Source organism: Erythrolamprus reginae, chromosome 2, assembly GCF_031021105.1.
Source record: "Erythrolamprus reginae isolate rEryReg1 chromosome 2, rEryReg1.hap1, whole genome shotgun sequence".
Classification (NCBI taxonomy): Eukaryota; Metazoa; Chordata; class Lepidosauria; order Squamata; family Dipsadidae; genus Erythrolamprus; species Erythrolamprus reginae.
In genome coordinates, this window is record NC_091951.1 from 173239701 (window position 1) to 173255058 (window position 15358).

The window sequence follows — 15358 nt, forward strand, 5'->3', positions numbered from 1 at the left end:
CCGCCCAGCTGTCGTCTTTTGAAACAGCCAGGGGGCTTCTTGCCGGCCTCCCGAATGCCAAACCCGGAAGTTTGGGTTTGGCGTTCGGTTTCAGGAGGACGCTGAGAAGCCCCCCGGCTGTTTCAAAAAGTGACAGCCAGGCGGCGGGGCTTCTCGGCAGCGGCGGTAGCGGGTTCGTAAGAAGGAAAAAGTTCGTAAGAAGAGGCAAAAAAGTTCGTATCTCGGGTTGTTCGTAAGACGAGGGGTTTGTATCATGAGGTACCACTGTATTTTATTTTTATTTATTCATTTGTTTGTTTTGTCCAATACAAAATAAGGGTTATAGAGGATATAATCAGGTAGAATGTATTAAAGGGGGAATAGAGGAGAAAATAAAGGAGTGAAATATAACTATGAGAGAATAGCAGAAAAAGATATAGGGGTAGAAGATATATGAGATAAAGGAGAGACAATAGGACAGGGGACGGTAGATACTCTGGTGCACTTATGTACGCCCTTTACTGACCTCTTAGGAACTTGGTGAGGTCAACTGTGGATAGAAGCTGAGGCAGAAAAGCTTAAACTTTTGCCACAGCCCTCAAATGTGTGTGTGGGGAGAACACTATACAATCCTTTTTTTGGGGAAAAAAACCCACCCCTCTGCTCCATCACCCAGACACATTTGCAGAGCTGCTGATGAGGTATGAGGAAAATCAATCTTTATTAAGGCCAAGTCTTTGGCTTTCAGATTTCACATACACATACATAATATACATAAGACAAAGGAAATTTCACCACCATGGAATGAATTTCTTTCTCTGTTAGACAGGCATTGAACTGTGTATAACGAATATCAGTTTCATTTCCAATGGTTGGACACTTTTAGGAAGACTCAGTGCTTTCCCTACAAACTACATGAGGTTAAAACGTCAAAAGAAGGACTTCAGTACCAATGTGTGAGAAGCCTCTGTAGTCTCTTCCCAGAATGGGCAAGTGGGACAGTCAGAGGAGGATAATTCTGAACTAAACCAGGTTGGTGTATTTGCTTTTTCTTAGCATCAGAAGCAGGCAAGCCTATCCATCTATGTCATGGAATTTTATAATTATTATCCACACATGGGCTTTGGCACTTCCTGACTCAGCATTTTACTTCATTTTGTCCTCAAGTATGTAAACAGTGCAAAGGAAACACATGCTCTGCTAAGCCCCCTCAATTGGTTACTCACATGAACAGAGAACTTAAATCATGAGTCAAAAGAAAGAAATACAGAACAACTATGTTTGATTTGTGAATAATAGATTAGCTATCCCAAACTGGCAAGTCACTTAAAAGAGGTGAGGTAATTACATTCCTCTAGAATCACAGAAAATATTCTTGTTGAAAAAGAACAGAGAGGGCCACATTAGACCCATATTTCTCAATTTACCATTATTTATTTATTATTATTTATTTATTTGATTTCTATGCCGCCCTTCTCCTAAGACTCAGGACCATCCAATTATGCTGACTGAGCAGTTTCAGAATCCTAGCATCTACCATGCCAACCCATCTGAGTCACACTAATAGGAAAGTGAACACAAGAACAAGGGGACACAATCTGAAGTTAGTTGGGGGAAAGATCAAAAGCAACATGAGAAAATATTATTTTACTGAAAGAGTAGTAGATCCTTGGAACAAACTTCCAGCAGACGTGGTTGATAAATCCACAGTAACTGAATTTAAACATGCCTGGGATAAACATATATCCATCCTAAGATAAAATACAGGAAATAGTATAAGGGCAGACTAGATGGACCATGAGGTCTTTTTCTGCCGTCAGACTTCTATGTTTCTATGTTTGCTTAGACTGGGATGGGCAACTATGGCCCCTTTACAACCCATGGACTTCAACTCCCAGAATTCCTGAGGCAATCATGAATTCTGGGAGTTGAAGTCCACAGTTCATAAAGGGACCATACTTACCCACCCCTGGGTTAAACAAACCCATTCATCTAAAGATCAAGATTAGGAAATGCTGAACCTTTGCTCCAGGTTGCTGCTTTTATTCCTATATTTCCTCCTTGTTGGAAACCAAGGAAAACAACAGCTTCTACTTTAGAAGCGAGGCCTTAGAGCTGTATTGCAGTTGGGCTTATGCCCGTCAATTCTGAATATACTTTCTAGGAAGCAAACCTCATTTAAATAAGACCTGAATCCAACCCCTCGTTTTTCAATTAAGCTGCAAAGGCTGGTAAGAAAAAAAAAGGGGTGATGTCTTTGGGCATGAGCTCTGGGGCATCCTCCAGGAGGAGTATTGACTGAGCAGGCAGAAAAGTGCTTGAGCTGAAAAAATATTCTGGCTTTCCACTCCCGGGACAATTTCATCCACACTTGATCACATTCTTGTCTCTGGGAGGCCAAGAATCAAGAAAGTTGCCTTTTCATGCATCTGGATAAGAAACTACAAAGAGGCTTCAAGTGGAATATGTCCGTGTATAGGATATATGTAAAAAAAAGATAGAATGAAAATCAATTAAAAGGAAACATGGCCATTGAGAAAACTTTGTTTCAACAGTAGGAAATCTCTCTTGTCCTGGGAGCTATCCCAGATTATTTGGAGGCTAGGATAATAATGTCTCCAAGAGGATGGGCCGGAGCGTGGATGGGAGGCATTTGGGGGCTATTTGGGAGTGTTTAGAAGTTGGAAATTGATGCATTCTGCCTCCGGGAGGCTGATAGGTTCAACTCTACTTCCTTTTGGCAAAACCTACCTCAAAAAGGTATCGTTGATATCTCAACCAATTGTGCCAGATGTTGCAGGCCAAAAGGAGGATCATCTGAGGCTGCAACATGGAGGCCACACAGCCTACAAAATGCCCTGATTTATTCACACCTTCTTGTTCCAGCATTTAAGGATTATGCTAACCAGAAGCGGATCAAGAGATCTTCACATTTTACAAAAGAGGTCACTACAGGAGAAAATGAATTATTTTGATCTGTGTCTCCTTAAAAAAAATGCCTTGCATAGTATCTGAGAAAATTGAAACACAATGGTTTCATTGTTCCTTCTGCTTTCAGGGTCCAACAAAAATATTCCAAACAACCTGCTTTTTTTCTGCAGAGGAGCCAAGCCAGCTGGCTCTAATTTAGTCATTGCTTTTGGTGAGTGACCATCCTAAGCATCTTCAGTGCCATGTCACCTTGATCAGCAGGGACCTGAGAACAAAAAAGCATCAGTGGTTAGCCAGCTGAAGGAGATTTCCCAGAAAGCCACAAGAACAGGAGCAGCCATAAAAGAAAAGGGTGGGGAGACCACAAGGTAGAGAAAATCCCTCCTTGGGTTTTGCAATATTATTCATTTACTGTTCATTGTTCAATGAGTCCAAAGAAAAATACAAGGGGGAAAAAAAGGAAAAAGAAGCCTTGCTCATTTTGGTAAAACTACAAGATGTTTTTAGAACCCATTGTCTGAAATTCAGATGGTTAACTATGGTCCTTTAGGACAGGGACCTTCAACCCTCAGGCTGTGGCAGGCTTGGTGTGCAGTAGTGGTGGGTGAGCTTATGTCAGCATCCCCCTCAAATGAGCAGTGGGTGAATGCATGCACAGAAAAATCCCCTCTCTTCCCCCCCCCCCCCCCGCCAGTCTACAAAGCTGAAAAGGTTGGGGAACTCTGGGTGAGGGAATGGCAAACTAGATGTCTCTGGGGGAACGGAGATGAAAAAGCAGCCAAGACTGACAAGCTGGCAGTAAGCTCAGTCAACGGAGCCTCTCCAGATAAGGAGAGGATGAGAGATCACCCACTTGTGCTCCAGACCAGTGGTCACTAACTGGTGGTCCATGGACCACCGGTGGTCAGCGAGAAAAAATTGGTGGTCCTCAGAAAAATTATTTGCAATTTTTATATTGCACTAAATCAGGAGTCCTCAAACTACAGCCCCTGGGCCGGATAAAAGCAATGAACGTTGGTATTGCTGCAAAATGTGTACTCCTTTGGGGTCTTTTTGTGTGGGTCAGAGGGGACAGAAATTCTGGCTTGGGGTCTATTTCAGCCTCCTGGTGCAGGACTTTGGGTGAAGGCCGCAGGGATGTGCCACTGGTGGTGAAGAACCGGAGGGCCTCATCCCAGTTGGTACAGCATTATGGCCTGGAACTGGCCAACCATCTCAGCCTGCTGAGGCTCCAGGTGCTGGTACCTGACCTTGCACTCCCACAGGTCTTCCCTCTGCTTGGAAATCCTATGCTCATAGTCCTCAATGAGATGCTTCTGCTGAGCCGCCTTGTCATTCAGATCCAATTTGAACTGAGCCAGTTGTTTTGCAAACTCTTTCTCATGGTGGCTGTTTAGTCCAACAACTAAGGCAGGCAGGTGAGGAGGAGGAGGGGCTAGGAGGGGAGGGGCGAGTAGTAGCTAGTAAGGCACCCCTTGATGTGAGTGACATTGAGTTGGCCATACCCACCCAGTCACATGACCGCCTAGCCATGCGCACCCAGTTGGTCATTAGACAGATCATAATAGTAGTCTGCAGGATTCAAAATTGTGAATTTAGTGGTCCCTGAGGTCCAAAAGGGTTGTGACCCCTGCCCCAGACAGCCACTCCTCATGAAGAGACTGCAGGACAGGGGTTGACCTACAAGTCAGAGCCCTGGGAAATAAGGGAAGCCACCAAGTAATCAATCACAGTGGAGTCTTTAAGGACATTGGGTTCATCCAACCTCATTAAACAACCACTTTTGTATTTATAGTGAGTTTAAAGTTAACAAAGGTCTTCCAAGCAAGTCTGGTGAATAACACTTTGTTCCAAAGTAGAGGTAAAACTAGCTATTGCCTCAAATAACTCAAAGAACATGAAATAAATGTAATTGAAGAAATTTATAAATGGATTAAGAAACTGGTGAATTCAGAGTATTAGGCCTTTTGCTAAGATTTTTGAAATAAATAAAAAATATTTTCTTTGAAGAAACATAAATTGTTTAATCTATCAGGAAACAACCAAGATGATTGGTTGAAATTTGAAAAGAAATAAAGAATTCTGTGATTAAAGAAATAGGACCCTAAAGAAGTCTAATGTTCTAGGCAGGAATAGTAAAAAAAAAAGCAGAGTGAAGAAGGGTGAAATTTATAGTGACAAAGTTATTGTGCTTGAGACATTTCAAAGGATTGTTTCGAATAACTGAGAAATGTAAAACTAAATTGACAGAAATAATTTCTGCACCTGCAGATGCATTTTTGAAGAAGATTCTATGGAAGAAAGGAATCTTCTGGAGGAAAATATAAATTGTCAGGATGAGAGGCATAAAATTCCAGCTGATGTATAAATTTTGTAAAATTTTTGTAAAAGAAATTGTTAATTATAAGACAGAAATAATAAAGTGAAAATACAAATTATAATTGTTATTGTTATTATTATTGTTGTTGTAATTATTATTATTATCATCATCATCATCATCATTATTATTATCATCATTATTTATTAGACTTGTATGCCGCCCTTCTCCGAAGACTCGGGACAGCCAGAATGATAAGCCAGAAGGTAAAAATTGACCTGGAAGAATTTTGAGACTGGGAAAATGGAAGTTTAATTAGAGATTTCAACCCTATGATAGTAACTTGATTAACCAAAGATCAAGATTATTGGAAACAAAAGAATGGAACATTAAATTGACTTATTTGATTGGGTTTAAAATAAGAAATATTTCTATAAAATTCTGGAAATTCTTTTATGAACTTTTATGCCAAAACTTGGTTAGAAATGACAATTATTTTTTGGAATTAAGGTAGGATTAGTTTCACTTTTTAGCAGTTAAATTCTTTAATAAGAAATATTTGAAAAAAGAATCTCCATATGTTATTATGATCAAATGAAAAAGCCTAGCTTACGGCAGATCTCTCTCTCTCTCTCTCTCTCTCTCTTTTGTTTTGCAAAATTTTAATTTTATTGCAGCCTGTCTCTTTCATGAAAGGGACATAAGTATCCCTTCCTGCCCTATTCTTTTGTCTTTGTACTATGCAAAATGTGTCCATTAAATGTTTTTCCGTCTTACAACATACAAAACAGAGGCTGTCCGGTTCTTGCTCTGAAGGCATGGAAAGGACTTACCATGTGGCCAGCCTTGAGGATCCAGAAGAAGCTCAGGTTATAATAGGATTTATAAAAAGCAGCCGTGTCCGTACACTCTGGGCAAGTGTACAAAGGCTGCCACTTCAGTGCATTAAATTGTTTCAGTTTGGGCCATTTTAGCTTCCGGAGCCAAGCTTCTTGCCCTAAAAGTAGAAGACTGATCAGTAACTCTATCACGAAAAAAATCCTGCAACAAACTGTTCCGGTTTGAATGGATAATCACCCACCTACCGTGATGGTGGCACAATGGTTAGAATGCAGTATCGCAGATTGATTCTGCTCATTGTCAGAAGTTCAATCTTGACCAGCTCGAGTTTGACTCAGTCTACTGTCCTTCTGAGATTGGCAAATGAGGACCCAGAATTGGGGGGGCGGATGCAATAATGCTGACATTATCAACTACTCAGACAATACTATAAAGCACTATTAGGCAGTATATAAATCTAAGTGATATTGCTACTGCTAGCCATCAAAATAAATACAGCAACAAAAAGTCCTGGAAAGAGCTGCATGCAGATGTTTTTAAAAAAAAAATATATTAATAAATGGAAAAAACTTTTTCAATGCAAGATGAACCACTTTAGAGTCTTAGACAGTTATTAAAAATCTTGGTTGCAATTGCCCACAATGGTTCATTGTGGAATTAGTAAAGCACTTAAAACATATACTAATCTCTGTCTCTGTCTCTCTCTCTCTGTGTGTAACACATCACCAGGCACTTGCTGTCATGTTGGCTATCTCAATCATTGCTACCATTGCCCAGGAACTCATCTTTAAAATCGTCATGGTTTACCTGGCTGATGCTAATTTACCACTCATTGCAATTTGCTTTCCAGATCTTGATTCCCAATGTCTGGGAATCAATATTGTCATTGAATACAAAAGAACAGTATAAATGTGGAAAATGGTGGGTAGTCATTGGTACATTGCCTAGGCTCCCTTGGGAGTAGGTAATGAATAAATTTTATACGTAAATAAATATGCTTATTTATATTACTGAAGGATTTATTTTAGTCAAGAAGATTATCGAACTGTAATCTAAATATAAGCATACCATCTTTGCCCTGTTAGGAGATTGAATTACTCCATAACTTAGTCTATGTCTACCCGACATTGATGTAAATGCTTTTGATCAAACGGACTTGAAAGTTCCAGTCATTTTTGCTCAAAAGGACCAACACAGCCATCCAAGGCAAGAACTCAGACTAAACTCAGCGGAATGTGCAGATAACACAGGCTGCATTCATACCTATTACTCAGCCTAGATTTGTTTATCTGGATTTGTTGACCGTAGTATAGTGGTCTGGTTTACCTATCTCATTAAAGAAAAAACCAGCACGCTGCCTGCTTAATGTTATACTGTATGTTAACATTTAACCTGAGTTAATAAACTGCAATTGAAAAGAAGAAGACTCTATTAGAGTTTAGCATATGCCTGCAGAGACTGATGGAATATCAAAATGGAGCAATGGAGAAAGCTTAGGAAATAAATCTAGCACTTCAAATTCAGGTAAGGGTCATCTTACCATCAAAAGCAAAAAGCAATCCAAACAGCTACTCACATGAAAGAATTCCATTTTAAGATGAAAGAGAGACTATAAACAAGCTTATGCCAGATACTTCTTACTTATTCACAAGACAGTGCCTTGATCTATCTCTTAGTAAAACATACCTCCTATATAAAAGGTTTACCCTCTGATACCATTGTCTCACTTCAATACTCTCTTCTAAACCAGCTTACTTCCTTCTACTATTTCTGACTCCCATTTCCTTCTAGTGCTATGCCATCTACCATCCACTCATTTATTTCTAACTGTTTTGCTTATGATCACTTTCCTATCATGCTTGATGTTTCATGCTGATTTTGGCATTTATTTCCAGGTTTTGACAAAAACACATCCATTGGTTTACTTAACAAGCGCAGATTCATTTAATGAATGCCATAAAAAGGACTGTAAAATAGGTCGGTCACATAGCTGATTCGTTTTAGGACTGTCACAAGTTACAATTTATTATTTATGTATGTTATGTATGTATGTATGTATGTATGTATGTATGTATGTATGTATTCATTCATTCATTCATTCATTCATTCATTCATTCATTGGATTTGTATGCCGCCCCTCTCCCTGGACTCCGGGCGGCTAACAACAGTGATAAAAACAGAACGTAAAAATCCAATAATAAAACAGCTAAAACCCCTTGTTATAAAACCAATCATACATACAAACATACCATGCATAAATTGTAGAAGCTTAGGGGGAAAGATTATCTTAGTTCCCCCATGCCTGACGGCAGAGGTGGGTTTTGAGGAGCTTACGAAAGGCAAGGAGGGTGGGGGCTATTCTAATCTCTGGGGGGAGTTGGTTCCAGAGGGCTGGGGCCGCCACAGAGAAGGCTCTTCCCCTAGGCCCCGCCAACCGACATTGTTTAGTTGACGGGCAATCATGATGGGCAGGTTCTATGATGGTCATAAGCCAAGGAGTACCTAACAATAATGATCTGCTTTGCTGTCTCTACCCAGTTCACACCCATGGGAAAAACACCCTTACCTATTGTAGGAACGATGAGATCCAGCTGCCCGTTGTATACAGTGACATTCACATTGGCCTCCAGCAAGCTGTCCACAATGTCAATTGCATCTTTCATGAAGTCTTCAGCCATATTCATAAACACACCGCCTGATTGTCCTGCAGAGTGATAACAAAAGAATAAGAAGAGGTAAATAATCTTATGCCATCTGAAGGTCATGCATGGGTGTTACTGATAAAGGAAAGGGCCATGTGTGTGAGGGGGGAGGGGGAGATGCAAAAAAGACACATCTGCCTTGTGGCCAGGATTTAGCACCTCCATTTTTTCTGCTTTGAAATAAAGTAGATCTTTTATTTTCATTTTAATCTGTAAAAATTAACTTTTCATGTATTTTCAGGTTCTAAATTGGAGGAAACTATGACCCACTACTGAATTTTGGATCCAGCATTACAAAAGGGAGGGGAAAGGAGGGTGGAGTTTATAACCCAAATTGCAGAGCCACCCAGAAATTCTCACTGACAACTTCATAGTTGCAAATAGAATTTGAAATAGTATAGTAATTAACTTCAACCATGTTTAGGAACCAATTGGCTTTTAATCTGGGGAAATTCACCACCCCCACCAATACCTGATTGCAATTGAGAAATCTAGCAAATGAGACAAGTTAACACAATTTAAAAATATAAGAGGAGCTTGCACAGATCTGATTTTGTCAAATTTCCCAACTACTATAATTTAATAGTTTTGTTTTTTGTCTGACTGTACGGTATATCTGTACATGGAATTTCTATTAATTTTGTGCCAGTTTAATAACTGCTGTAGTGTTCTCCCAAGAATTTGAGGAGTTGTCATTTGATGAAAAGATTCTTAACCTAGAGATGAAAAAGATAGTCACGTGTAGAGAGAACTAGAATTGCAGCTTCCCCTCAAAAAGAGGGAGTTATTATTATTACAAATATGCAGTATAGAAAATCCAAACATTCTAAGACAGAGGTCTCCAGCCTTGGCAACTTTACGGCTTGTGGACTTCAACTCCCAGAATTCCTCAGCCAACAAGTTGAAGTCCACAAATCGTAAGGTTGTCACATTTGGAGACTCCTATTCTGAGGGATGATTTTGAATGGCATGACAGTCTAAGTCATTCCTCCAATCTTCTGTAACCCATCCAGATTCAACTCTCAGAATTTCCCAAATGACATGGTCATTGCTAAGAATTCTTGAAATCTACATGTCTGGTCAGTGCCCGATTCGGAAGGCTGTCTAGATAGTTCCCAGGTTAAGTGAAAGGTGATGACTGATATGTTACTATTTTTAGGGGGAAGCTGATATCCTTATTTCCTAAAAGCCTTGCTCCATCTCTTATGAAATAAATGATATTATTCAGATTTCTAGCCTTGTACTGTTTTCCTCCAGATGTTCAAAACAACATAGTTAGAACTCCTTCCTTCAATTTTTCTTTGCAACATTAACTCTGCAAAATTAAGTCCAGCTGACATAAAACCTCCTTCCAGGGCTGAGGCCTGACTCATGAGATCCAGGTTCAACATTTTAACTCAATGTTGCTTTTGTACATATACATGTAACTGTACAATAATTCTCTTTGATGTCATTTTTATGGGTGGCACAATAAATAAATAAATATCCCTAGTTCCCCTTAAAGACAGCATATCAGTTCAGTTACTGCAGATTGATAAAACACCTTTTGTCTCTGAAGTTCAATCAAAACTAATATACTATAAAATATAGTTTCCTAAGAGAAGAGCTTCTTCAATGATTTCTTAATTCTCCAGTGATGTATGATACACAATAAACAATATAAGTATTAGATGGAGTCAGTAGATATTAAATACCTCCCCATTTGACGTAGTCTGGAATTATTTTCAGCTTCTTTCTGATGGGCCCATTCATCAGGTCATTCAGCTTGTCTTTAATTTGATTTTTCACATGACGCTGGAACAATTTTACTGAAGAAAGAGAAAGAAGACTGTGTTTGAGATTTTCCTGGCAAGGGAACCCCTTATATTTCTTTTATTTTAAAAAGATGGATGCTCTAATCCCTCCCCCCTCACCAGAACATTCCAGTAGGCCCGCAAATGGCTGCCCTTTACTGCTTACAACCCTAATAGTCTATCTTCTGTGTGTGTTCCTCCCCACTCCTCACTCTCTCTCACACGCACACAATCAATTGAAACAACCAAATCATAAATATACAAAATAAAACAAATAAACAAAATCTCCTCCTGCCCCACCCACAAGACCCAATATGGCAGCAGATCAATGTGTAATTAAATTAAAATAAACAGAACTCTACAGAGATGTAGCTCCAGTCATGTCAAGTACACCAGCATGCCTACCATCCCTGTCCTAATATTCCCTCTTATCAGTACCCATGTTTTGTATATAAACTATGTTATATCTGTCACATGTTTTTGCTGAATTTTAAAATTAAGGAAGACTAGGATAGTATTATTTCGGCCTTGTTCTGGCCTCATCACCTAGCCATACCCTCACTGGGATTTGATCCTGCAGCTTCTGCCTTGTAAGGCAGAGAATTAACTTCTAGGCTACAGGATCTGATCCCTTCAGCTTTGTACGCGGGAAGGGTTATATGTTTTTTCCTTTTTGCATCTCAGCCCATCCCAGGGCCATTTCCAAGGCAGTTAATTTGTTCATAGCTGACTATATTCTGTATGTGTCACATGTTTTTGCTGAATTTTAAAATTAAAATATGTTATATCTATGTATGTTACCAATATGTACCCGATAAATGAAAAAACACTAGATCCTGTCTAACACTCCTTTCTCAAATCCCCAACTTTTGTATACATTATGGCCCTAAATTGCAAAGCTTATCCCATTCATCAAGCAAAAAATAAATCTGTTGACAAGACTTCAATGACATGTTATCTAATAAAAATATATAGTTATCCTATTTTTAATGTATTAATTTTGTAATGCTCAGTTCAAGCATTTTGTGTAGTTTAGAATTTGGCACTCTGTAGTGCTTGGGACTTATAAACAATGGAAGTCCAATATAACAATAACAGAACAATTGCTTGTTTAGATAATCAGAACCATAGTCATGCAAGACTCCATTGCTGATATCCTGAAACTTTCTTTACTTCAGCAATGTCATTGATCAGAGCCGAAGAGAAAGTAGCAATGCTGCTCCAGTGCTCTAAATCAGGGGTGTCAAACTTGTGGCCCATGGGCCAGATGTGTAACATGTTGTCTTCGCCCCACCCACTTTAGCAAAGGGCGAAAATGTTCCGATACGTCACACGACAATGCGAGTTTGGCAACCCTGATTTAGAGCATTGGAGCAGGGAAAGGGAAACTGAAAGTTACCACTTCCTGTTTGGCTCTGATCTCCACTGCATCGTTGCAGTAGGCATATCGTGTAAACCCCCTAACCCACAGATCCTGGGAAATATATATATCGAGAGGGCTAGTGTGTTGTGAATTCGGACATTACAAACTGGAGTTCTAAAGATTTTCTGTGGAAAAAGATAACTGCTAAGCCCATTTAACATCTGTAAAGGGGCTACACCAGGAATCTCCAAACTTGTGGACTTCAACTCCCAGAATTCCCCAGGGGAGCATGGAAATTTAAATCCACAAGTCTTAAAATTGTCAGGTTTGGAGACCCTGGACTACATCTCCGATCTTCTAAAACTACTATGTCTTGCTAGAAAGAGACATCTGGCATTGCAGAGTTCTCACTCCACTTACAAAATGGGGTGGTTTCAGTTGCATCAGATGAAAGGGCTTTGTCCATTGTAGAGTCATGGGTTAGAATGTTATAGAAATTCACACCATTTGTATTCTAGACAAGAAAAGAAATGATATTAAGAACAGAGATCCTGCAAAAAAGGTATGGTTTGCTCTAAGGTTTGGGGTTGAAAAGGACTCCTTAGAATACCTTAGAATAGATAGCCAAGAAAACAAACCCATGGATCACAGAAGAAATCCATCCAAAGTTCTCAATCAAGACTCTAGTAACTAGGCTTTAAATTAAGTCAGAGGTTCCAACTATGGGTGCGAGGTGATATTCCAGGGGATGCAAAAACTTGGTTTACAAGTTTCAAAATTATAGTGTATATGCATGATTATATGCATATAATTATTTACATTTGTAAGGGGTGTGAGAATATATCCGAAGCATTATAGAAAAGATTGCATTAAGTGAAGATCGACGTCTCTTAGAAGTCTAAAATACTGGGAAAATGGAAAAGAAAGAAGAGGATGATGAGGTGGAGGGATTCAGTTACAGCAGGGGTCTCCAAACTTTTTACATAGGGGGCCAGTTCACTGTCCCTCGGACTGTTGGAGGGCCGGACTATTAAAAAAAAGTATGAACAAATCCCCATGCACACTACACATACCTTGTTTTAAAATAAAAAACAAAATGGGAATGTACTATTTAGAGTGGGGAGAAGGTCTGAAATTCATATATGAAATTCATAATGGTTAATAAGTTAGAAATATAATTGGTGTTGCACTTTTTGAAGGAACATTAAGGAGGAAATTTAATTTAAAAAAATGAATGTAACTGGATTACAAAATTAGGGGGAAAAACTTTTGCAACTTTTTTGATGATTGATATTAGTTACTAACAAAGTACTGCATTTTATTCATGGAAAATTAGAAGGTACACTGTGTTGTTGGAATGTATGTTGAGAGAAAAATTTTAAAAAATTACACACACACCCCAAAACAGTCCTTCCTTCCTCTGTCCCTCCATTCATTTCATTCTTCCTTCCTTCCTTCATTTCCCCTTCCTTCCCTCCTTCATTCCTCTCCACTTCTCCTTCCCTCCCTCTCTTTCCCTTTTCTTTCTTTCTCTCTCTCTTTTCCCTGTGCTCTTGTCACTCACCGGCGGGCCGGATAAATGGCCTCAGTGGGCTGCATGTGGCCCGCGGGCCGTAGTTTGGGGACCGCTGAGTTACAGCAATGATCAGTGCACCATGGGGAGACAGTGAACACTAAGCTGGAGACAAATTGTCAGAGACAAAACCTGTCTGTCTGGTCGCTAGAAGCTCCCATTAAGTTGATGCCACGTAATCAATTAAATCTATCTCTTTACCTTTTCTATGATATCCTCTGCTTTATCCCAAAGCAGTGTAGCAAGCTTAAATGACCCTGTATTTATTGCATTCAGGATCTTCTTAGCAGCATTAGTGACTTCTTTTAAGCCTTGGTCATCTAGGAAAGACTGCAGTAGAAGGAGTGGGGTGGGGATGGAGCAGAAAGGAAAGAAATTCAGAACCAACATTGCATATACTGCCTCAAGTACTTTCAAAAGAATATAAGGTGGGCAGTAAACCACCCCAATGCCAAAGTGTATTTTAACAAGATATTATTTGCAATGGTTTCAAAGAAAATGTAGAGGCTACCTGGAATGCTCTACAGCAGAGGTCCCCAACCTTTTTTGCACCAGGGACCGGCTTTCAGCTAGACCAGTTTTCCATGGCCCGGTGGGGGGGGGGGGAGCTAGCTGTCAGCGGCGCCGTAAAAGGGGCGATCAAGAGAGGAATGGGTGAATGAATGGACGGAGGGTGGGAAGGAAGGAAGGAAAAAGGGAAGGTACAGGAACAGAAGAAGGGTGCAAAGAAGCAAAGAAAGGTGTGAAAGGGGAGAGTAAGAGAGGAAGGAGTGAAAGAAGGGAATGAGGGAGGAAAGAAGGGAGGAAGGAAAAGGAAAGCAAGAAATGGAGGGAGGAAAGGAAGGGAGGAAAGGAAGGAAGGAAGGAAGAAAGAAGGAAAGAGGGAAGGGACAGGAACAGAGGAAGGAAGCAAGGAAACTTATGAAAGGGGAGAGTAAGAGAGGAAGGACTGGAGGGAGGGAGGGAAGAAGGTAGGAAGGAGAAAGAAAAGAAATAGAGGAAGGAAAGGTAAAAGAGAGAAAGAAAAAGAGCAAGAAAGAAAGAAAGAGAAAGAAAGAAAGAAAGAAAGAAAGAAAGAAAGAAAGAAAGAAAGGCAACTTCAAAGAAAGGCTCACTGAGCATCTCTCACTCTCTCTCTCTTTCTATCCCTCTTTCTTTCTTTCTCTTCCTTTCTCTCTCTCCTCTTCCTTTATCTCCTCTTTCTCTCCCCCCTCTCTCCCCCTTTCCCTCTCTCTTTCTCTCTCCCTCTCTTGCTATCTCTCCCCCTTTCCCTCTCTTTCTCCCTCTCTTTCTCTCTCTTCCCCCTCTCTCTTTCTCTCTCTCTCCCCCTCTTTCTCTCTCTTCTTCTCACTTTCTCTCTCTTGTTTTCTTTCTGTCTCTTTTGCTTTCTCTCTCTCACTCTTTCTCTCTTGTTTTGTTTCTCACGCTCTTTCTCTCTCTTGTTCTCTCTCTCTTGCTATCTCTTTCTCTCCCCCCTTTCTCTCACTCTCTCTTTCTCACTTTCTCTCTATCTTGCTGTCTGTTGCTTTCACTCACTCTCGTTCTCTCTCCGTTCTTCTCAGCGGTGACGCGCGCACGCCCTGCCCGCCTCACATTTGCCGAGAGGACTTTCGCCCCGGGCTCTCAGCAAGGGGGTTTGCATGAGAGGCGGGGCCGGCGGAAGGTGATATTCAATGTCGGGGGCGCACGGGCGGTTTTGCGCGCGCTCCCTATCTCCCTGCTAGCCCACTCGGAATACTGTATTCAAAATAAGAAAAGCCTTTGCCGGCGAAGGCTTTTCTTATTTTGAATACAGTATTCCGAGTGGGCTAGCAGGGAGATAGGGAGCGCGCGCAAAACCGCCCGTGCGCCCCCGACATT

General features: G+C 40.4%; 1 protein-coding gene across 1 annotated transcript in view; it reads right to left on the minus strand.

Moving 5' to 3' along the window:
- Positions 1-681: 681 nt before the first annotated feature.
- The window catches only part of SCPEP1 (serine carboxypeptidase 1), a 33486-nt gene continuing 18809 nt past the window's right edge, over positions 682-15358 (minus strand). Inside the window, exons 8-13 of the mRNA XM_070740461.1 lie at positions 13700-13828; positions 12346-12439; positions 10464-10577; positions 8634-8771; positions 6061-6224; positions 682-3175 (exon numbers count right to left, since the gene is read on the minus strand). Of these exons, the coding sequence (XP_070596562.1) occupies positions 3110-3175; positions 6061-6224; positions 8634-8771; positions 10464-10577; positions 12346-12439; positions 13700-13828 (705 nt within the window). The 3' untranslated portion in view covers positions 682-3109. The remainder of the gene's footprint in view (positions 3176-6060; positions 6225-8633; positions 8772-10463; positions 10578-12345; positions 12440-13699; positions 13829-15358) is intronic.